Raw genomic sequence first — 23,770 nt, forward strand, 5'->3', positions numbered from 1 at the left:
GCGAAGCGTGGTCTCGCGTGATCTTGTCGTGCAGTGTGAGCGTGTGGGTGCGCGTGTGTACGCAGTGATTCTGTAGTGCTGCGGCTCGCCTCGGGGGAGCGCTGCGCAGAGCGGTGCGAGAGTGGGTGGCGCGTGTGCTCACTCCGTGGGTGATACAGGTGCGCGATCGTAACTGGAGTAGTCAGTGTGGAGTTGGAGTGCACGGAGCGGTGTGCGTGTGTGCGCGTGCGTTCGCTCCGTGTGCGATACAGGTGCGCGATCCTAACGTGAGTGGTCAGTGTTGAGTGAGTGCCGTGCAGAGCTGCGTGCGTGAGTGCGCATACGTTCGTTACGTGGCGGATACGGATGCGCGTTGGTAACGTGCCGCACAGGGCTATAGATGGGCACACGCTCGCAGTGCGCGAGAGCTGTACGTAGCGGTGTAAAGAGAGGGGGAGTGGGGCGTTTGATTGATGATGCTGTGCGCACGTATGCTCGCAGCGTGGGAGCGTGGCGCGAGGCTGTAACAGTAGGGGCGTCGCGTTCGAATGCCGGCGAAACCGTAGCGGGTAATAGGGAGGTGGGGTAACGTAAACGAAATAGGGGATGGAGGCGGGAGGGCCCTTGGGGGCTAGCGACCCCCACAGTACTACCAAACCCTATAGCCATAGCTGGCTGCATGAGTCACTCCACAACAGCAGGAGTATCAACATTTTTCAATGCACCTTTAAAGATCAGCACACTAAATAAAACACAAGATCATACTTTGCAGCGGTCATCTGGAGCAAAACATTTGATTTTAGGCCACTGAATAGCAGTGGCAGCTAGGGGTGTACAACTCCTCTCGAGCACTTTTGAGTGAAGATTTCATAGGTAGTGATTCAAGTTGCAGTTTATTGGCAATAGCATTCCAGACCCTGGGGGCATCAATAACAAAGGCCCTTCCTCCAGTATTTGTACGGCAATAAGGAATGAGAAGCTGGTTAATGAGTGAAGACCTTAGGTCAAATTTGTTGTTTGAAACAGAGAGGAGATCCAGCAGGTAGTCTGCGGATTTTTTTTGTAAGTACATCGTGAATAAATCAGATCTAATGCACAAGACGTCGAACATTAAGAGATGTTAAGTTTGACCCAATATAGAGATCACAGTGGTGGGTCCTTTATGGGCAGTTCAATGCAAATCTTAAGGCCGAGTGATAAATTGAGTCAAGCTTCTTCAGTACAGTACTGTGGGGCTGATTTATATACGATGTCACAGTAATCAAGTAGAGGCAGTATGGTAACTTTTATCAATTCCAAACGGAACATAGGGGGGAAGCACTGCTTGTGTCGATACAGAAAACCAATTTTTATTTTTGTCTTTTTACCAATATAATCAATGTGATCTTCAAAATTAAGTTTTGAATCAAGGATGACCCCAAGATACGTATAGATCTTGACTTGCTCTATTTTATCATTACAGTATCTAAGGAATGTAATTGGGGGAAAATAACTTCCTGCTTTAGTCCTGGTGAAAAGCATAGCACTTTGGTTTTGGAGGTATTCAGGACTAGTTTAAGAGCAACTAGCTGATGTTGTAATTTGTTGAAATCACGTACCTGTGGGTGGGGGGGGGTCAGACATTTGTGACGATGTGTGATGGGGGGGTTTGAGAAATGCGACGTCACATCAAAATGCGCAATTTTAAAATAAATATATAATTGTTATTACAACACTAATTGTGAAAACAACACTCCTACAACATCAGAGTGCAGCCCCACATTAAATACGCACTACAATGACAATAGTTTAAAGCGATTTGAAGCATGTTTTATTTTCAAAATGGAAATATGGTTTTTGGGGTGGGGGGCAGAGCTTAGTGGCGTCATATTTGAGGGGGGTTTGACTTTTTGTGACGCCATGTGACAAGGTGGGGGGGGGGGGGTCAAAATCGTGGGCAGGGCTAAAGATGGTATTTGCATGGACAGTCATACCTCGGTATACGACCGCTTTGAAATACGTCGAATTTAGTGTACGTTGTGTTTTGACGAGAGAAAAAATGTCTTGGGATACGACGTCTTGCTAGAACTTGTATGGGTCGGGATGAGTCACCGCGTACCCGCGTTTTCCGCGTTCACGACTGAAACAAAGCGCCGCTTGTAACAGTATTGTGTGGAATGACCAAACAATGTCGCACTTCAGGAACATTCTTAGAAGAAGGCAAAAACAAACTTCAATGGACAGGTTTTTAGTAAAACTCAAACCTGGTGACCCTCAACCAGGTCCAAGTCAAGAAAAAAGACAGAAAATAGATGGAAAAAAAACCCAGAATGTCAGCTTCCTGAAGTTTTAAAATATAATTTCGTATACTCTGGAACGGATTTTTTCTTTTCCCTTTATTTCTTATGGGAAAAATCGTTTGGTTTACGTCCTTTTCGGTATAAGTCCTAACTTCTGGAACGAATTAACGACGTATGCCGAGGTACCACTGTAAATAAAAGATGGGAGGGCGCCGTGAGGCCGTGGCTTTACCAAAAGACCCATAGAATGTATTCCTGCAGTCACGACAGCTTTAAGTCAAGATTTAAATAAACTTAAATTCTAAACCCGCTCTCTGACGTCACCACTGCATTGCGTCATCGGCGTCAGACGCGAGGGGTAGCTGTGGCCCGCTAGTGACGTCATGTCACCTCCTGCTGTTGCGTGACGTAACGATACACCAGGAAGGTGCCGATCTGCGCGCGCGCTCACTGAGATCCGAGGTGAGAAGCTCACATCGTGGTTGTTGTTGTGGTGGTTGTAGTTGTTTACCCAGGTAGAGCCTCGCTCCTTCTCTCTCGTAGGGATATCAATTGACGAGCAGCGAGTACGGAATCGATGTCCAGGTTGGAACATTACAACGCGGGGCCTAGCCATGCGGGGCCTTGCCTCCTGCCCTCGCCTGATTGCATTTGCTTTAATTCTCTGCTTAAGTTTAATTTGTTTTCACCTGGCTCACTACCTTTAAACTTTGTTTCTTTTAAATGTTTCTACAGTTTTTTTTTTATCTTACCAGGCCAAGCCCACTTCAGCTGCTATACTTCTATTTTTCAGAAGCGACCAGCCCACAACAAAGTGGCTTATCAACGTGGGTAAATGTCTGTCGGTCAAATACTCTAAACGCGTGGTGATGTTGACTCTAAATGTGTCGGTAAACCCGACAGCCAATTAGTAAGGGTTTGTCACGTAAACAGCACGTGGCCAATTCGTCACTAGTGCAGCACTACGCCGGTTGTGTGTTGGAGAGCCAAGCCACAACATTTACAATCTGAGTACGACGTTTGTGCCTTGGCTCTGGGAATATAAATCGGCTCATTGTGATTATAGCTCAGCTTGCTAACCGTTGCGCTACCGCTCCCCATTCATGCACAAACATCGAAATGATAGTATTCAATACTAGTAAGTTACCTGGCTTTGCATCGGGTCTCGATAATCAAACATTAAGAGTAATGTATTGCTATGCTGGCTTTATTAGAATTATTTAATTCTGCCAATGAAGTCTATATATGTGTGTATATTGTTTCTTGATTTGAAGCTTTCATGACTACAGGAATCCATACTCTTTGGTTCTTTCGGTATTGTCACGTAGGTAGAAAAAGAATAGATCACTATTATTTTTCTACCTACGTGTGTTTATTGTCACGGTTTATTGGTTGTGTTATACAATCGCAGGGCTTATTTGTTTCATAATGAGGACAGCTTTTAAATTCGTTGCCCTTGGAAAGCTTCAGGATAGACAATGTTTGGTTGTTATGTTATCTGGTGGGTTTCATCGAATGAAGCTTCAATTTTGGCATACTAATTGACAGAAAATTGGCGGAAGAGCTCTTTGCATCTCAATAATAGATTTAAGCTGCCGTTTAGCACCATGATCCTGAAGGAAAAGAAGTCCATGGTGGAAATCTTCTTTTGTGTTGCCAAGCCTGTTGTTGGGTCAGTTTGGTGAAGTAGGAAATTGTAGCCATCATCACCTTGCCAGAAAATAAGTAGACATTGAAGAGCATCATAGGATCGGTGTGTTTCATTTCTGTATAGGGTATTGCTCCTCAGTTGCAAGACGATGCCTCGAGTGACATGTTGTTCAGCTGTCAGAATGACAGCGACTTCAGATTTTGCGAGTGCATTTAAGCGGCACTCATGTTGACCATGTGGCGTTTACTCGGCATGAATGACAACATTGTACTCTGAAGTCATCTTCTCCATGGCAAACTTGAAACTGTCACCATACGAGTGTGAACATCAGAGTGTTCCTTATGGAGCATGTCTTTCCACAGCAATACGACTTGCATCTTGGTGTTGATGACATTTTAGCGATGCTGGTGAGCCTGTCTAGAACTGTCAGACATGCAGGTAGATCTGTGTTAATGTAGGTAGGTCATTAGGTAGTGGCAGCAGATTACCAATGCGATTATGTACCTGGCCCTGCACTTTAAATGTGGGCATGTAGCCAGATGTCGTGATGAGTTGGTTTGTACCCAAAACATGTAATTTGGAAGCATGAGTTATATCTTCTGTTGTTGTTTTGGAATTGGCTTGCATAGGTAATGTTTCCAGGTATCAGTACATGAATAGGCTCGGGATGGTCATTAATTGGTACAGTTATAGCATAGCTCTGGAGGGTCTCCTTTTCATGTCATTGCATGGCAGTAGCTACAAGAAGTAGACATGGAACCAATGGCAACTACTAAATCAGAAGTGTAAATGAAGTGAGGAATATGTGGAATATATTGCTATAAAAATATAGAAAAAGTAATAATAATTGCTATTCTATGTAAATGAAAATAACAATTTCCTAAGCATTGGCCACAATATCTGGACTTGACTTCATATAAATCAATGCATAGATTTCTGTTTATATGATTGTGGTTATGGTTGTACTTTATTAATCCCTAATCTCAAACATTACATACAATGAAACAAGAAATGGTAAAAAAAGTAAAAACAGAGCAATGTAATACAATACACTGTTAGACATTATTGTAAAAACTAAATAAAAAGTATATCCCATGTGGGTAGTGATTTTTTAATATATTTTTAGGCAGTAAATGGCAGGAGATTCGTTTTCAAATTGAGATATTTTTCTGGGTTGGGACCCCCAGACCCCCTGGAAAATTTGGTCCCCCCCCAATGTTGACTCCATTGCTACGGCCTTGGTATATATCGACTCTATAGCAGTAGCTACTAACTCTATCGTAGGAAATACTGACTTTAGTAATATCTGCTCAATAGTAGTATATACCGACTTTATAGCAGTGTGTACTGGCCGTAGTAGTAGCTATACTAACTCTATAGCAGTGTGTACTGGCTGTAGTAGTAGATATACAAACTCTATAGCAGTGTGTACTGGCTGTAGTAGTAGCTATACTATATCTATAGCAGTGTGTACTGGCTGTAGTAGTATCTATACTAACTCGATAGCAGTGTGTACTGGCTGTAGGAGTGGCTATACTAACTTTTTAGCAGTGTGTACTGGCTGTAGTAGTAACTATATTCACTCTATAATAGTAATCTTTGGTTCTTTCGTTGAGTCATGTAGATAGAAAAATAATAATACAATAAAGTGAATAATAACGTGAATAAAAAATAATAAAAATAACCATTAATGTAAACTGTAGCCTGGTTATTAAGTTTTTTTAGTGTACTGGCAGTCTATGATGTAGACTGTAGAAATGGTTATTCATAACTAAGAATAAGTCTATAGACTGGCAGTACACTCGGTCAACTTGATAACCATTGCTACAGTCTACATTATAGACTGCCAGTACACTCACCAAACTTAATAAGCAGGCTACAGCCTCCATTATAGTGCCAGTACACTCATCAAGGTTAAGATGATGCTAGTCATCTACATTATAGACTGCCAGTACACTCACCCAGCTTAATAACCATTGCTACAGTTAACATTATAGACTGCCAGTACACTAATCGAGGTTAAGAACCAAGCTACATCTTCTTGGTTCTTTCGGTAAAGTCACGTAGAAGGGAAGTAATAAAATAATAAAAATAAAACATAATAAAACAATTCTCACGACGTTTCGGCCACAATGCAAGTATCCGTCCTCAGGTGAAAACCAAGTCTGTCGAGGCGACAGCGTCTGAATGAAACCGCACACGTGCTTGGAGCATGTATATAAGCTGGGTTGGAAGGGGGGAAAAAAGGGGGCGCCTTGACAAAAGAATATGCATATCAAGAGGAATTTAGCATATTTATGGGAAATGCAGGTATGTGATTAGTACTTCTTATGCCCGTGCATTATGCAGATTAGCTAATCCTCGACAGACCTGGTTTTCACCTGAGGACGGCTACTTGTGTTGTGGCCGAAACGTCGGGAGAATTGTTTTAATTACTTCCCTTCTACGTGACTTTACCGAAAGAACCAAGCAGATGAATCCCTGCAGTCACGAAAGCTTTAAATCGAAATTTAACCAGGCTACAGTCCACATTATAGACTAGCAGTACACTCACCCAGCTTAATCACCATTGCTACAGTCCACATTATAGACTGCCAGTACACTCACCCAGCTTAACCATTGCTACAGTCTACATTATAGACTGCCAGTACACTAATCGAGGTTAAGAATCAGACTACATTCTACATTATAGACTGCCAGTACACTCACCGAGGTTAAGAACCAGGTTATAGTCTACATTATAGACTGCCAGTACACTCAACCAACTTAATAACCATTGCTATAGTCTAATCTTGATTTGAAGCTTTCGTGACTGCAGGAATCCATACTCTTTGGTTCTTTCGGTAAATTCACATAGGTATAAAAAATTAATAGATCACGACGTTTTGATTGCAACTCAAGCAACCGTCATCAGGTGTGAAACAAACATCAGGAGGACTGCTGATGTAGGAGAAAGAGCTGCTGCAACAATAGTTTATATAGGATTTTGGTGGGCCCAACTCAAGGATAAGTGGGCGGAGCTAGAGAAGGAATTTGTACATAAATGTTAATGTGAGAGATTAGCATGTCAATGTGAGATGGCCCAGCCACCAGAGGTGTGCCAATGAGAAGATTAGCATGTTATTGTCAGAGAGCCGGGCAACAGGAACAAATAACCCCTAAGAGCAAGAGGTACACATGGTGAGAGAGAGACACAGAGAGAGAGAGACACAGAAAGTCGGAAATAACAGGTTACATAGCCAGGTAGAATGGAAACATCACAGTCAGTTAAGACTTTACTTGGTTAATAACATCCTTCCAATGATTGCTCATTGTGTACCCATCTTCTCAGTTGAAGTTGTGTCTGTGTTTATATATCTGGATGGCTTCATGAACAAATCTTTGATGATAGCCGGTGGGTTTGCATAGTACCTTCGTCTTGTAAAAATCAATTTCGTGTGAGCCCACAGCGTTAAAACAATGATCAGCAATGGCAGGGGCATTGATCCAACCGTGTTTCAGATCTGCCTTGTGTTCGCTAACACGTTCCGAGACATGTCGTTTCGTTTCCCCAATGTAACTGCTGCCGCAGCCACAACTTAGTTTGTAGACACCAGGGTATTGCATGTCAGGAATCACATCCTTCACATATAGGATCAAATCACGGATTTTGTGTACTGTGTTGAAACAAACCTCGATCTTGTGTTTGTTTAAGATTTTTGGAAATATTTTTGTTAACCCCTGCTATGTATGGCAAAGTGATGGGTTTGATTGGATCCTAAGATGGTTGTCTCCCCATGGCAGGGGAGACAGCTTTGCGGATTGTACTGTCAGAATATCCATTCATCCTGAGGGCTTGGTGTACGTGCTCCAGCTCACTGGCTAGGTGGCGCTTGTCAGAGATGCAACGGGCCCTATGGTGTAGTGTTTTGATTAGGGAATTCTTCTGGGCTGGATGGTGGTGGGAGTCAGGCTTTAGATAGGCATCCATGTGGATGGCTTTCCTGTAGACAGTGTCCCAACGAGCCATCATGTCCCTTCTCGATCACAACATCCAGAAATGGGAGCTTGCCATCATTTTCCACTTCCATGGTGAATTTGATAGATGGGTGTATGGAATTGATGTGGTTGAGCATTAATATGGCTACTACTACAGCCAGTACACACTGCTATAGAGTTAGTACAGTGAGGGATACAAGTATTTGATCCCCTGCTGATTTTATACTTTTGCCCACTGACAAAGAAATCATCAGTCTATACATTTTAATGGTAGGTTTATTTGAACAGTGAGAGACAGAATAACAACAACAAAATCCAGAAAAACGCATGTCAAAAATGTTATAAATTGATTTGCATTTTAATGAGGGAAATAAGTATTTGACCCTTCTGCAAAACATGACCTAGTACTTGGTGGCAAAACCCTTGTTGGCAATCACAGAGGTCAGACGTTTCTTGTAGTTGGCCACCAGGTTTGTCCCACTCCTCTTTGCAGATCTTCTCCAAGTCATTAAGGTTTCAAGGCTGACTTTTGGCAACTCGAACCTTCAGCTCCCTCCACAGATTTTCTATGGGATTAAGGTCTGGAGACTGGCTAGGCCACTCCAGGACCTTAATGTGCTACTTCTTGAGCCACTCCTTTGTTGCCTTGGCCGTGTGTTTTGGGTCATTGTCATGCTGGAATACCCATCCACGACCCATTTTAAATGCCCTGGCTGAGGGAAGGAGGTTCTCACCCAAGATGTGATGCTACATGGGCCCCGTCCATCGTCCCTTTGATGTGGTGAAGTTGTCCTGTCCCCTTAGCACAGGGGTGTCCAAACCTTTTGCAAAGAGGGCCACATTTGATAAAGTGAAGATTCCTGGGGGCCAATAGTTCCTTTTGACATTTTTTTAACCACAAAAGTTACGTGAAAATACACACTGTTATTAAAAACTATTTTCATTGTCACAATTACCTTTATTTTTCAAATGACAATGTAACCAAATATAAGCCACTCAGGCAGACGTGAACAACTCTAAAAACAAATTCTGCCTTTCATTCAGTCAGATAACATTGAACAAACTGTATAGAATACTTTAAATTTCCATGAGTTAAATATCTTTGCCTCATGAACATTTTAAACAGAAGTTATAAGTAATGCAAAGTGGTCTGTTATCATTAAACTTTAAAACAAGTGAATTTTGCCCTTGTCTTTTACAAGATCTTTCAGAAAGCAATAGTTTGTGTCACATCTACAGAAACATAACATCAACATTTATAACCAAATCTTTTTCAAGAGTTTAATAAAACAAGTGCCATAAGTCCAAGTGAATTAGTGTGCTTTAGGCTTTTCACTGTTAATAGTGGCAGATGTTACCGTTCAAAACACTCAATTTCAGATTGATCGAGGAACAGATAACTTGCTGACACTAATGAGAAGGGTGATACGGAGATCTAGATTTCAGTAAAGAGACCAGGTCTGGCTTGAGGGCAGTGGTTGAGATGCGTAAAATGCCATGCAGGTGGGAGTCGCTCATCCTTGACCTCAATCGGTTCTTGTTTAAGTTCATGACTGAGAATGTTTGCTCACACAAATATGTGGAGCCGAATAAGCTCAGCATTTTCTTAGTGAATGACCGCATTTCTTTTTTTGCAGTCGCCATGGCAGAAATGACTCGAGAAGGGTTTGCGGCACGGATGCAGAGCCAGATAGAATTAGAATGGTGCCGCCACCATGTTGTGAAAGGAGAAATTACATCTTTAAAGTTTTATGATTTATAAGACCGAAGCTGCGGGCCGTATGAAATCCGACCCGCGGGCCGTGATTGGCCTGCGGGCCGGACTTTCGACATGCCTGCCTTCGCAGAAAAACACCCCCAAAGCATAATGTTTCCACCTCCATGTTTGACGGTGAGGATGGTGTTCTTGGGGTCATAGGCAGCATTCCTCCTCCTCCAAACACGGCGAGTTGAGTTGATGCCAAAGAGCTCCATTTTGGTCTCATCTGACCACAACAATTTCAACCAGTTGTCCTCTGAATCATTCAGATTTTCATTGGTAAACTTAAGACGAGCATGTATATGTGCTTTCTTGAGCAGGGAGACCTTGCGGGTGCTGCAGGATTTCAGTCCTTCACGGCGTAGTGTGTTACTAACTGTTTCCTTGGTGACTATGGTCCCAGCTGCCTTGAGATCATTGACAAGATCCTCCCGTGTAGCTATGGGCTGATTCCTCGCCGTTCTCATGATCATTGCAACTCTACGAGGTGGGACTTTGCTTGGAGCCCCAGGCCGTGGGAGATTGACAGTTTTGTATTTCTGCCATTTGCGAATAATCGCACCCACTGTTATCACCTTCTCACCATGCTGCTTGGCGATGGTCTTGTAGCCCATTCCAGCCTCGTGTAGGTCTACAATCTTGTCCCTGACATCCTTGGAGAGCTCTTTGGTCTTGGCCATGGTGGAGAGTTTGGAATCTGATTGATTGATTGCTTCTGTGAACAGGTGTCTTTTATACAGGTAACAAGCTGAGATTAGGAGCACTCCCTTTAAGAGTGTGCTCCTAATATCAGCTCGTTACCTGTATAAAAGACACCTGGGAGCCAGAAATCTTTTTGATTCAGAGGATATCAAATACTTATTTTCCTCATTAAAATGCAAATCAATTTATAACATTTTTGACATGCGTTTTTATGGATTTTGTTGTTATTCTGTCTCTCACTGTTTAAATAAACCTACCATTAAAATTATAGCCTGATCATTTCTTTGTCAGTGGGCAAACGTACAAAATCAGCAGGGGATCAAATACTTTTTTCCTTCACTGTGTAGCTACTATACTTTTTAGCAGTGTGTACTGGCTGTAGTAGAAGCTAGACTAACTCTATAGCAGTGTGTACTGGCTGTATTAGTAGCTATACTAACTCTATAGCAGTGTGTACTGGCTGTAGTAGTCGCTATACTAATTCTAAAGCAGTGTGTCCTGGCTGTAGTAGTAAGGTAGAACCCATTGGGGTACCCTCATTTTGTTTGTAGAATGTACCATTCCAGGTGAAGTAAGTGTTGGTAATGCAGTTCCTTTCCAAAGTTGGTACATCTGGATTCAGTCACTATTGGACCAAGTCTTCAATGATTGCAATGGTCTCAGGTACAGGTACCTTGGTGAACAGGGAGTCTACTTTGAAACTGACAAGCAAATCATCGGGAGACAGTGCGCTGTCCTTGATTAGAGAAACTAAGTGAGCTGAGTTAAGTACAGCTGAGGTAGTCTTGCCCGTGAAAGGAAGCAGGGTCTCAGACAGAAATCGGGCCAGTTTGTAGGTGGGTGAGTTAATGGTGAAGACGATAGGACGGAGCAGGGTACCTACTTTGTGGATTTTTGTAAGGCCATAAAATCTGGGTGGTCTAGCAGCCGAAGGTTTTAGAGAGATCTGCATGGTCGGCTCGGTTAGAGAAGTCGAATTAGTGATGATGTTGGTTTTTGTGGCTAAGCAGTTGGTGGGATCTCTATTGATTTTGGTATAGCTGCCATCATTAAGAAGGTCCTAAATTCTGTTGTTCTAAGTGGTTTTATCCAGGATGACAGTGGCATTGCCTTTGTCAAGTGAGAGGATGACAATGTCACCTCTCTTTTTTAATTGAGCGAGTTCAAAACGCTCATCCTTGCTGATATTGCTAACGGGTTTCTTAGCGTTTTTGAGGATAGCAGCGATTTCAAATCTTGCAACGTCTGCCAGGATGTGTCCCAAACCTTTGAGGTCTATGTCGACCTGGGCAATGATATCACACACTGGGATGTATTTAGGAGAGACTGTAAAATTCAACCCTTTAGCTAGTACCGATTTTAGGCTGTCGGAAATTGGGCTGTTACTCTGATAAAAATCTTGTTAACATCTGACTTTTTATTGTGTGGCTTGGGCTTCTTTTTTTACATGAGGTTGAATTTAGCAATCAAGTTAACTTTACGTTTAGTTGACATTGAAGTGGCTGAAGAAACTGTCATGTTATCTACATGGTCGCAATCAGATGTGGACATTTTATTTGTTAATGCTAAGTGTGATTGTAAGAGAGTCTTGTCTAAATTATCAAGTTAAAATCGGAGCAATGTTATTCTCTCTGAGATTAGAGCTAGGCTGGCCCTAAACATAGTCTACATTATAGACTGCCAGTACACAACTCCGATTAAGAACGAGGCCTATCTACATTAGTGTTTTTTTATTTTTACTATTTCGATTTTAATTGACTTCTTTTTTTATTAAGATTTTTCTATCTACATGAATTTACCGAAAGAACTAAGAATATAGTACTTAACAGTGCTGTGATAAGGCCTAGTCCCATGCAGGGGCCCCGGCCTCGCGCATGCGCAGATATGTGCTTTGGCGCGCGCTCAGCATTGTAATATAATAATTAATAGTACTAAATTGTTATATCATGGGACCTCCTTCGCCTTTTGGCGTCCTCTGGTCTATCACTGTTTGAGACTAGGCTCAAAAGAAAGCTGGCTCTGGTGTAGACCAATCAGTTTCAAGGACAATTCATATATTATCAGTGTTTTTTTTGTTTGCATTTTGACTGCAAGTATTGTGGTTAATGCAGACATGAATCCTTGTAAAAAGGTTTCAGTTTTGCTGCCAGAAAAGAAGGGGAACAAACCTATTATATTTTGGTACTGGCAAAGGAGGTCCAATGATGTAGATGTTTACCCTGAGCCCTCATTACTTTGATAGTGTATTGTCTTTGAGCTGTACGCCTTTTGGCGTCATCTGGTCTAGCACCAATTGAGATGAGGCTCTAAAGAAAGCTGTCTTTGGTGTGGACCAATCAGTTTCAAGGACAATGCATATATTATCAGTGTTTTTTTTGCATTTTGACTGCAAGTATTGTGATTAATGCAGACATGACTCCTTGTAATAAGGTTTTGGTTTTGTTTCCAGAAAAAAAGGGGAACAACCCTATTATTATGACAATGCATATACTATCAGAGCATGTTTTTTTTTGCATTTTGACGACAAATATATAGTGTTTATGCAGAAATGATTCCTTGAAAAAGGTTTAAGTTTGGTGTTTTAACATCTTAACACCAGTTTTGTTGTCAGAAAAAAAATGGGAAAACCTATTCTTATACTAACTTGTTAATTTAACTACTTTAAAGTTGACGGGCGCAAAATACGATTAGCGCTGGCTCACCATGGGGCTTATCGCATGGTACCCGGGTACTTTTTTTAAACGTTAACTCCATGGTTCGCGAGTCAAATCTGCCGCAAGTTTTGTATACAGACAGACGTACATAAAAACAGACAAAAATGACTTGTATAGGTAAGAAGAAGATCCATGTGAAATGTATTTGGATTTAAGAGTTTGTCTTTGTGGGGAGCTGTGGCGCAGTTATTTCACTGCATTATGAATTCAACAATTAGTTTGATTATCGCCGACAGCAAACAAGATTGATAAGTGAAAGCTGAACTTATTACGGTCCTCTGCTATGTTGATTGATCTTAAATTAATCTATATATATAAAATCGCTAATCTGTCTGTCTGTGTGTCTGTGTGTCGCCGGACCATACGCAGTTTCATTGGACGGCGGTTGCCCCTGGCAACGGGTAGCGACGCATTCGCTGCGGGGTGGACGCCATTTTTAATTCCCGTTAAAAATATGCGCACGCATTAACACGCGACTCTGAGGTAAATTCATCAAAGTTTCACGTCCTCTTCACTCCCCCCCCCACCACAATGTGTGCAATTACTATTATAGGGTCGGTAGATAATAAAATTATAGCGATTAGACAGTATTATTGTAGCGCGGGCGGGGGGGTACCGGAACCAGTACCCAGCCTCAGCCGGATGGGCAATTTAGGCGAGGCCGGAGGCTCTGCACGGTACTAGGCCTCGACACCCACCACGCGACTCTGAGGTAAATTCATCAAAGTTTCACGTCCTCTTCACTCCCCCCCCACCCCAATGTGTGCAATTACTATTATAGGGTCGGTAGATAATAAAATTATAGCGATTAAACAGTATTATTGTAGCGCGGGGGGGGGGGGGGGAATGGCACCCGTACCCAGCCTCAGCCGGTTGGGCAATTTAGGCGAGGCCGGAGGCTCTGCACGATACTAGGCCTCGACACCCCACCACCCTACAGCGGATCGGCGCGCCTCACTAAAACCCTACAACAGATCGGCACGCCTCACACAAACCCGACAACGGATCGGCGCGCCTCACTAAAACCCTACAGCGGATCGGCACGCCTCACTAAAACCCTACAACAGATCGGCACACCTCACACAAACCCTACAACGGATCGGCGCGCCTCACTAAAACCCTACAGCGGATCGGCGCGCCTCACTAAAACCTTACAACGGATCGGCGCGCCTCACTAAAACCCTACAACGGATCGGCGCGCCTCACACAAATCCTACAACGGATCGGTATGCCTCACACAAATCCTACAATGGATCGGCGCGCCTTACACAAACCCTACAACGGAAGCATAACGCATTGTAGTGTCGTGGTTAGCGCGCCGCACTATGAACCCGGCGACCCGAGTTCCATTCCCGCTCACGGCCACCACCGGTGACGATTATTTGAACCGGTCCTGGGCCTCCCCTAGGTCGACTCAGCCTCAAAACGAGTAACTGGTGTGGCGTATGAACATCGCCACTGGGGAGACAAAGGCGGCCGGGCGTGGTGGATCCAAGTCCCGGGCAAAGCCGGGTAGTACAGCTAGTTACATGGTAAAGTGAGGAAGCATTAATACTGAGCAGATCAAGGTGGCCAGGCATGGTTCTGGACACCACCACCTTTTTACAATGCCAGTGTGTGACAGTGTCAAGTTTGTATTTGCAGCAAAGTATATTAACTATTGAACATGGAGGTTAAATCAAAACTATAGCTTATTTTTGTTTTCCTCTGGAACTTTTTATAAGAAAGGAATCGTCAGGAAATTAACACAGCAGATATGCTGCTGTAGTTACATCTGTTCATCCAAGCATTCAAGCAAATCAGCCTGGCTTCACACCTCTAAGTTGTGATTGGACATTAATTTATGCATTTCTGCATAATACAAATAGTATTATTTTCAACAGTCGTTGCTATGTTAACTGAATTTTGCTTTTATAAATATTGCTTTTGTAGCCAGGCAGCCAAAATTTTGTGCTTGGGTCTTTTGGGTTCATATTTATTTTGAAGATACTAGGTCCTCCAGGCATATTTATAACCATTTGCCCTCTCATTGTGTGCCTTAACAGCCCGTGTGATGGATTGGGGAATATCTTTAATATATGAATATACATAGACGTGTAAGTTATGTGTGACTATGTATATATATTTATTCCTCTGTGCCTCGATACTGACGTAGATGGTGTGGATATTTTTTCTGTCTGCAGCTGACGCTTCTTCCGACGCTTCCTCAACAGAATTGGTGTGATGGAGCAAAGGCACTCAGCGCAGCTCTGTAGAAAAAGGCAACAATGCGACCAGTGCGCATACAGCACGGATCGTGCTGGAAATTTGACACAGCACCAGAAAATTCACACAGGAGATAAACCCTTCAAGTGCACTGTCTGTGAGAAGGCATTTGCACGGTCATCAGTTCTTCAGAGCCACCAGAGAACACACACAGGAGAGAAACCCTTCGGGTGCACTGTGTGCGGGAAGGTTTTTGCCGAGTCATCACATCTTACATTACACCAGAGAACACACACGGGAGAGAAACCCTTCACGTGCACTCTGTGCGGGAAGCCCTTTTCAGATTCATCACATCTTAAGAAACACCAGAGAACACACACAGGAGAGAAACCCTTCAGGTGCACTCTGTGCGGGAAGCCCTTTGCAGATTCATCACATCTTAAAAAACACGAGAGAATGCACACAGGAGAGAAACCCTTCAAGTGCACTGTCTGTGAGAAGGCATTTGCACGGTCATCAGGTCTTCAGATCCACCACAGAACACACACGGGAGAGAAACCCTTCAAGTGCAGTGTGTGTGAGAAGGCATTTTCATGTTCATCTACTCTTAAAAGGCACCAGAGAACACACACAGGAGAGAAACCCTTCAGGTGCACTCTGTGCGAGAAGCCCTTTGCAGATTCATCACATCTTAAAAAACACGAGAGAACGCACACAGGAGAGAAACCCTTCAAGTGCACTGTCTGTGAGAAGGCATTTGCACGGTCATCACATCTTCAGATCCACCAGAGAACACACACGGGAGAGAAACTCTTCAGGTGCCTTTTGTGCGATAAAGCATTTGCAAAGTCATCAGATCGTGAAAAACACCAAAGAACACACAAAGGAGAGAAACCCTTCAAGTGCACTGTGTGCGAAAAGGCATTCACACGGTCATCATATCTTCAAATTCACCAGAGAACACACACAGGAGAAAAACCCTTCAAGTGCACTCTGTGCGGGAAGCTCTTTGCAGATTCAACATGTCTTAAAAAACACCAGAGAACGCACACAGGAGAGAAACCCTTCAAGTGCACTGTGTGTGAGAAGGCATTTGCATGGTCATCAGATCTTCAGATCCACCAGAGAACACACACAGGAGAGAAACCCTTCAAGTGCACTGTCTGTGAAAAGGCATTTGCATGGTCATCAGGTTTTCAGATCCACCAGAGAACACACACGGGAGAGAAACGTTTCAAGTCCAGTTTGTGTAGGAAGGTATTTTCAGGTTCATTTAATCTTAAACGGCACCAGAGAACACACACAGGAGATAAACCCTTCAAGTGCAGTGTGTGTGAGAAGGCATTTGCACGGTCATCAGTTCTTCAGAGCCACCAGAGAACACACACAGGAGAGAAACCCTTCACGGGCACTCTGTGCGGGAAGCCCTTTTCAGATTCATCACATCTTAAGAAACACCAGAGAACACACACAGGAGAGAAAACCTTCAGGTGCACTGTCTGTGAGAAGGCATTTGCACGGTCATCAGGTCTTCAGATCCACCAGAGAACGCACACAGGAGATAAACCCTTCAAGTGCACTGTCTGTGAGAAGGCATTTGCACGGTCATCAGGTCTTCAGATCCACCAGAGAACACACACGGGAGAGAAACCCTTCAAGTGCAGTGTGTGTGAGAAGGCATTTGCACGGTCATCAGTTCTTCAGAGCCACCAGAGAACACACACAGGAGAGAAACCCTTCAGGTGCGCTGTGTGCGGGAAGGTTTTTGCCGAGTCATCACATCTTACAATACACCAGAGAACACACACGGGAGAGAAACCCTTCACGTGCACTCTGTGCGGGAAGCCCTTTGCAGATTCATCACATCTTAAAAAACACGAGAGGACGCACACAGGAGAGAAACCCTTCAAGTGCACTGTCTGTGAGAAGGCATTTGCACGGTCATCAGGTCTTCAGATCCACCAGAGAACGCACACAGGAGATAAACCCTTCAAGTGCACTGTCTGTGAGAAGGCATTTGCACGGTCATCAGGTCTTCAGATCCACCAGAGAACACACACGGGAGAGAAACCCTTCAAGTGCAGTGTGTGTGAGAAGGCATTTTCATGTTCATCTACTCTTAAAAGGCACCAGAGAACACACACAGGAGAGAAACCCTTCAGGTGCACTCTGTGCGAGAAGCCCTTTGCAGATTCATCACATCTTAAAAAACACGAGAGAACGCACACAGGAGAGAAACCCTTCAAGTGCACTGTCTGTGAGAAGGCATTTGCACGGTCATCACATCTTCAGATCCACCAGAGAACACACACGGGAGAGAAACTCTTCAGGTGCCTTTTGTGCAATAAAGCATTTGCAAAGTCATCAGATCTTGAAAAACACCAAAGAACACACAAAGGAGAGAAACCCTTCAAGTGCACTGTGTGCGGAAAGGCATTCAGACGGTCATCATATCTTCAAAAGCACCAGAGAACACACACAGGAGAGAAACCCTTCAAGTGCACTCTGTGCGGGAAGCCCTTTGCATATTCATCACGTCTTAAAAAACACCAGAGAACGCACACAGGAGAGAAACCCTTCAAGTGCACTGTGTGTGAGAAGGCATTTGCATGGTCATCAGATCTTCAGATCCACCAGAGAACACACACAGGAGAGAAACCCTTCAAGTGCACTGTCTGTGAAAAAGCATTTGCATGGTCATCAGGTTTTCAGATCCACCAGAGAACACACATGGGAGAGAAACGTTTCAAGTCCAGTTTGTGTGGGAAGGTATTTTCAGGTTCATTTAATCTTAAACGGCACCAGAGAACACACACAGGAGAGAAATCCTTCAAGTGCAGTGTGTGTGAGAAGGCATTTGCACAGTCATCAGTTCTTCATCGACACCGGAGAACACACAGGCATCAGAAGATCCCCAAGGAGTGTAGTCTGAAATCGACTTGTGAAAGTCAAAGTGCTGCATTGAGCCCATCCCTCCTGAAAAAAGAACCAGAAGTGAATTCCAGCCTGGACATTATGAAATGTTTAAAGGTGAAATTTGAAAAAGTGACGGTGAAGAGCGAAGAACTGAAGGTGAAATGTGAAGATGAAGATTCAACTCCAAAATCGGACCTTCACATCGATGGATGCAACGTGAAGCAGGAGCTGAATTCTGACTGTGAGGCAGAGCAAGGCAACTCCCAGCAGTTTGTGGAAGTGGAGGTGTGGGTGGACTTCTTAGACAATACGAAGTCAAATGGAGACCCTGTAGATATGTAAGCTTAAGACAATGAGGCTCCAATAGATTCACCTTTGTCACAGGCCTTTAATGAAAAGAACGTGAAGTTGAACACTCCATTCCTAAGTTCAACCTGCAGAGTAAGAGTGGACAGTATTTGCGTACCTGTGGGTTGGGTAGATCTCTAACTAGGAGCCAGAGCCAATATGCTCCCAAGCTTTCACTATGTTATAATAATATTAACATGTATATGGTGCTTGCTTATTCGCCTCAACAACTCGGAGTTTTGTATCAAGAACACGCCTTTTGGCGTCCTCTTTGTCTAACACGGTTTGATACTAGGCTCGAAAGAAAGCTGTCTCTGGTGTGGACCAATCAGTTTCAAAGACAATGTATATATTATCAGTGTTTTTTGTTTGCATTCTGACCCCAAGTATTGTGGTTAATGCAGACATGATACATTGTTAAAAGGTTTCAGTTTGGTGTGTTAACATCTCAACACTTGATTTGTTGCCATAAAAAAGGGGAAAACATTCTCACTTGAAGAGCAAGTTGTATATATAACGAAGTAATTATGAAAGTATTAGACCTATAGTCATTCAGAAGTGATACAATGCAAATGGATCAATTACACACGACCAAGATAATATGTATTACACGGGATCAGAGCCTAACTAACCCCCTTTGGCTTCCAGTAGCTAACAGCACATGGTAGCAGTAAATTATATATGCAGCGGGGCGCCTCCTCCTAATATATCAAATACCACGCAAGAATTCCAAACAGCGACGTGAGTGCAGTGAACGCTGCTCAAAACGTACTTGGAGTCACTTGCAGAGTCAAAACTGTGGAAAGTGATACGGTTCCAAGCTATAAGAGGTGTAAAATAACACATTTTTTGCTTCCAACCCGTGATGAGAGAACGGTATACATGGCGACAACAAGCACACCCGTGCACAATAGGTCACTACTTCAAAGGCTACAGAACCCCTTTTTGAGAGAGACTGCAAGTCTCATGCGAAAAAAATGTAACACTTCCAACCCGTGATGGGAGCGTGGGGAACGCTGCCCAAAACATAATAAATAAAGACATCTGGACAACAAACAGCCCATGCGACTTCAAAAGGAAAACAGCGGCCCCTTTATGAGAAGAAAGAGCCTGAGGTGCAAAATTTCAGATATAAGCAAGAATGCAAGAACAGAAATCAGTACTGCTCAAAGAATTGCCCAACTGCGACTGTGGAGAAGTCCGAACCATCAAGCACATAACCGTTGAATGCTCCATCCATGCACATCCTGGCGGTATCGCTGAAATCCACACTGTGTCAACCACATCATTGGACTGGATGAGTAACCTCTGCATTCATTTATGACGATCATTAAAAATAAAAACTTTATTTTCACAATGCCATACTAAAGAATAAGAAGTACTGCGAGTGGCAGGCTCCAGGGATTGCTCTCGGGACTGGCAAGTTGATAGGGAGCTCTGCATCAGCAGAAGCCATACATCACGGAGAGTTTTTTTGCGTCATTGAGAGAGGCTGCCAGCCAAGGCTGGTGCTCGCAGGATTATAATACAAATGTGGGGAAGAGTGCCGTAGCATTACTATTCCCGGTGGCGAGGTTGCTGTGTACAGCCAACACATGCGATCATAGTGACAATCGTTCCAATTGTGCTCCGATCAAAGTCAACCCTTCGAGGGAAAGCTGGTGCAACCATTATTCGTGAGTGTGCCCCTTTAAATCACAACCCACAGGCGAAGTTTAGTTGAGGATCGGATCAGAGACTGACACGGAACGATATAACTTGATCTGAAGCGTGTCCTCTGTGGAGCACGAGTCGTACAGACAACTGGAAGAGGACTCTTGAAAAGGGGGTGGGGGGGGGGGGGGGGGGAGACGACAGGCGCTGTCTCTCCAAGTCGCTCCACAGTCTATAAGGATCAAAAGTGTCTGTTGCCAATGGGGATGACGCGCGTCAACCAGCAGACGAGCTGCAAGCGGTGTCTGGCGACGGGATCATCGCGCACATCTATGGAGACGTAGCCGGACCCATCATCCCTGCCAGCAGGGGCACCGCCGACAGCGTGACCAGCGTGCCAACTCGGCAACCACCCCAGCAGTGGAGAAAGACTGACAAAGCAGCCGAGAACGCTGTGTTCACACACACGCCGACCCAGCGCACCTGCTGGGGATCTGAGGAATTTTCGGTACAAGGAACGCAGCACCTTGGAAGCCGCTAACTCAACAGTTAGCAAGACAACACGCCCACACACATAATGCGCATATTCGTACTAATAAGATTGTTAAAAAATATATATACAGTCCCTCCAGAAAAACGCGGAGTTTTTTTGGTGATTGTTGCGGGCAAAAATCGTTGATTATGCGGCACGTTTTCTTAAAAAATGCGATGGAATATGCGGGATATTTATGCAATTTTATGCGATTAAATTGCGGGAACTTGCAAAAATTGCGGGAACTTGCAAAAATTGCGGGAACTTGCAAAAACTGCGGTTTGATGAAAAAGAGAAAAAAAAGTGATTCCCCCAACACCCTATTCACTAGGCTACTACTTTAATGTAAAGAGTCATTTCTTATTACTTCCTATGATAAGCAAGCATACTACATCACAGAAAGTGCTGGGAATATTTAAGTTCTCATCTTGTTTTATTTCAGACCTTAGCAAACAGATGGCTCAAACTTACAAAACATTGAGTCGAACAAGTTCTGTAGCTTTACAAAATGAATATGCTACAACTTCTGTAAAAATGAATAAATAAAATATTAAAAAATAAAATGTGTGCTTCCTGTTTTACAGAGGTAGCTATGCAAAATAATTTGCCCCCACTGTCATGTAACACACTGGGGAACTGCTTTGCGCGGTCTTTTGCGCTTATGTTTGTTGGCAAATGAGAAAGATTTGCGGGCTTCATCATGGTTTCATTGGCATCGCGGGGTTTGCAGCTTTTCAATGATGTCCCGTAATGAGTGACGTCACTTCATAACGTTCCCATGGCAACAGGGGAAATGGCTGCGCTTGTGTGAAGTAAACGCAACATTTTTCAACTTTCTGCTAAGATATGTGACTTTTTGCAACGAAAATGCGGGGATTATGAAATCATGCAAGCCCGCATATTTTGCGCGCGGAAATCTGCAATTTATGCGGCGAAAGTGTGGCGTATTTGAAAAAACGCGCCCCCCGCATAAATATGCGGACTTTGGCTGATTTTGCGTGAAATCTTGCGATCGCATAATTGCGTTTTTCTGGAGGGACTGTATATATTTGTGGTGTGTTAACTATTAGTTGAATGTGAAAAAGCATTGTTCTGTCTTAATTTAGGAGCTTTCGTGACTGCAGGAATTATTCTTTGGTTCTTTTCGGTTAAGTCACGTCTAAAAATAAAATAATAAATTAAAATAAAATAACATATTACGACGTTTCGATTGCAACACAAGCAATCATCATCAGGCATAAAAGAAATAGCAACAAAAATCTAACTAGAAAAAACTATAGACAGACATACAAGCAGACAGACATCACAACGGCACACAGAGAGAGGAGCAAGCTGACAACGCGGCACGGGCACGCAAGCCTGAAAATTAGGAGGCAGGCACACGAAAATTAAATAACCTAGTAAAATATCGAAATGTGATGTAATACAACACAGAGAGTTGGTTAACACACAATTAACGCATAGCCTGGTTGATTACGTGTTTCAAAATTTGCTAAGTTAGAATTTTAGGTGTGAGCAACAAAAATCTAACTAGTAAACTATAGACAGACATACAAGCAGACAGACATCACAACGGCACACAGAGAGAGGACACACATCGGCACAAAGAGAGGGGTCGTTTCTGTGACGGTCCCTTAAATATAGAGAGGAGGGGGTGGGGACGGGGAGAGGGAGAGGGCGGAGAGAATCAAGCATATCAAAGACTGCACGCCAACGTACCCTATTGTAAGTAAACTGACAACGCGGCACGGGAGCGCAAGCCTGAAAATTAGGAGACAGGCACAACGAAAATTAAATAACCTAGTCAAATATCGAAATGTGATGTAATACAACAGAGAGTCGGTTAACACACAATTAACGCATATCCTGGTTGATTACGTGTTTCAAAATTTGCTAAGTTAGAATTTTAAGTGTGAAAATTCCAAGGAGAGCACACAGGCAGAGAGAACAAATAGCCAGAAAGAAAAAGGATAAGTTTAAAACTTCCCCGTAGAAGTGGTTCAATCTTAATTTAGGAGCTTTCGTGACTGCAGGAATTATTCTTTGGTTTTTTCGGTTAAGTCACGTCTAAAAATAAAATAATAAAATAAAATAACATTACGACGTTTCGATTGCAACACAAGCAATCATCATCAGGCATAAAAGAAATAGCAACAAAAATCTAACTAGAAAAAACTATAGACAGACATACAAGCAGACAGACATCACAACGGCCGTTGTTCTAGTTAGATTTTTGTTGCTATTTCTTTTATGCCTGATGATGATTGCTTGTGTTGCAATCGAAACGTCGTAATATGTTATTTTATTTTAATTTATTATTTTATTTTTAGACGTGACTTAACCGAAAAGAACCAAAGAATAATTCCTGCAGTCACGAAAGCTCCTAAATTAAGATTGAACCACTTCTACGGGGAAGTTTTAAACTTATCCTTTTTCTTTCTGGCTATTTGTTCTCTCTGCCTGTGTGCTCTCCTTGGAATTTTCACACTTAAAATTCTAACTTAGCAAATTTTGAAACACGTAATCAACCAGGATATGCGTTAATTGTGTGTTAACCGACTCTCTGTGTTGTATTACATCACATTTCGATATTTTACTAGGTTATTTAATTTTCGTTGTGCCTGTCTCCTAATTTTCAGGCTTGCGCTCCCGTGCCGCGTTGTCAGTTTACTTACAATAGGGTACGTTGGCGTGCAGTCTTTGATATGCTTGATTCTCTCCGCCCTCTCCCTCTCCCCGTCCCCACCCCCTCCTCTCTATATTTAAGGGACCGTCACAGAAACGACCCCTCTCTTTGTGCCGATGTGTGTCCTCTCTCTGTGTGCCGTTGTGATGTCTGTCTGCTTGTATGTCTGTCTATAGTTTACTAGTTAGATTTTTGTTGCTCACACTTAAAATTCTAACTTAGCAAATTTTGAAACACGTAATCAACCAGGCTATGCGTTAATTGTGTGTTAACCGACTCTCTGTGTTGTATTACATCACATTTCGATATTTTACTAGGTTATTTAATTTTCGTGTGCCTGCCTCCTAATTTTCAGGCTTGCGTGCCCG

At 43.2% G+C, this 23,770-nt stretch overlaps 1 protein-coding gene across 3 annotated transcripts; it reads left to right on the forward strand.

Moving 5' to 3' along the window:
* Window positions 1–2,666: 2,666 nt before the first annotated feature.
* LOC144953536 (uncharacterized) lies at window positions 2,667–20,338 on the forward strand. 3 transcript variants are annotated; one of them, XM_078884078.1, is made up of 3 exons: window positions 2,667–2,720; window positions 13,432–13,545; window positions 15,246–20,338. In XM_078884078.1, the coding sequence occupies exon 3, from the start codon at window positions 15,286–15,288 to the stop codon at window positions 18,523–18,525; it is 3,240 nt and encodes a 1,079-aa protein (XP_078740204.1). In that variant the 5' UTR covers window positions 2,667–2,720; window positions 13,432–13,545; window positions 15,246–15,285; the 3' UTR covers window positions 18,526–20,338. The 3 variants fall into 3 exon arrangements, with proteins under 3 accessions (XP_078740204.1, XP_078740205.1, XP_078740206.1); XM_078884079.1 differs by having other exon boundaries at window positions 15,276–20,338; XM_078884080.1 differs by lacking the exon at window positions 13,432–13,545 and having other exon boundaries at window positions 2,685–2,720.
* The last annotated feature ends 3,432 nt before the right edge of the window (window positions 20,339–23,770 follow it).

The sequence above is a fragment of the Lampetra fluviatilis genome, chromosome 78 (genome assembly GCF_964198595.1).
Source record: "Lampetra fluviatilis chromosome 78, kcLamFluv1.1, whole genome shotgun sequence".
Taxonomy (NCBI): domain Eukaryota; kingdom Metazoa; phylum Chordata; class Hyperoartia; order Petromyzontiformes; family Petromyzontidae; genus Lampetra; species Lampetra fluviatilis.

Coding starts and splice junctions, on each gene's coding strand:
- LOC144953536 (XM_078884078.1), top strand. CDS start 15,286: ATGGAGCAAAGGCACTCAGCGCAGCTCTGTAGAAAAAGGCAACAATGC.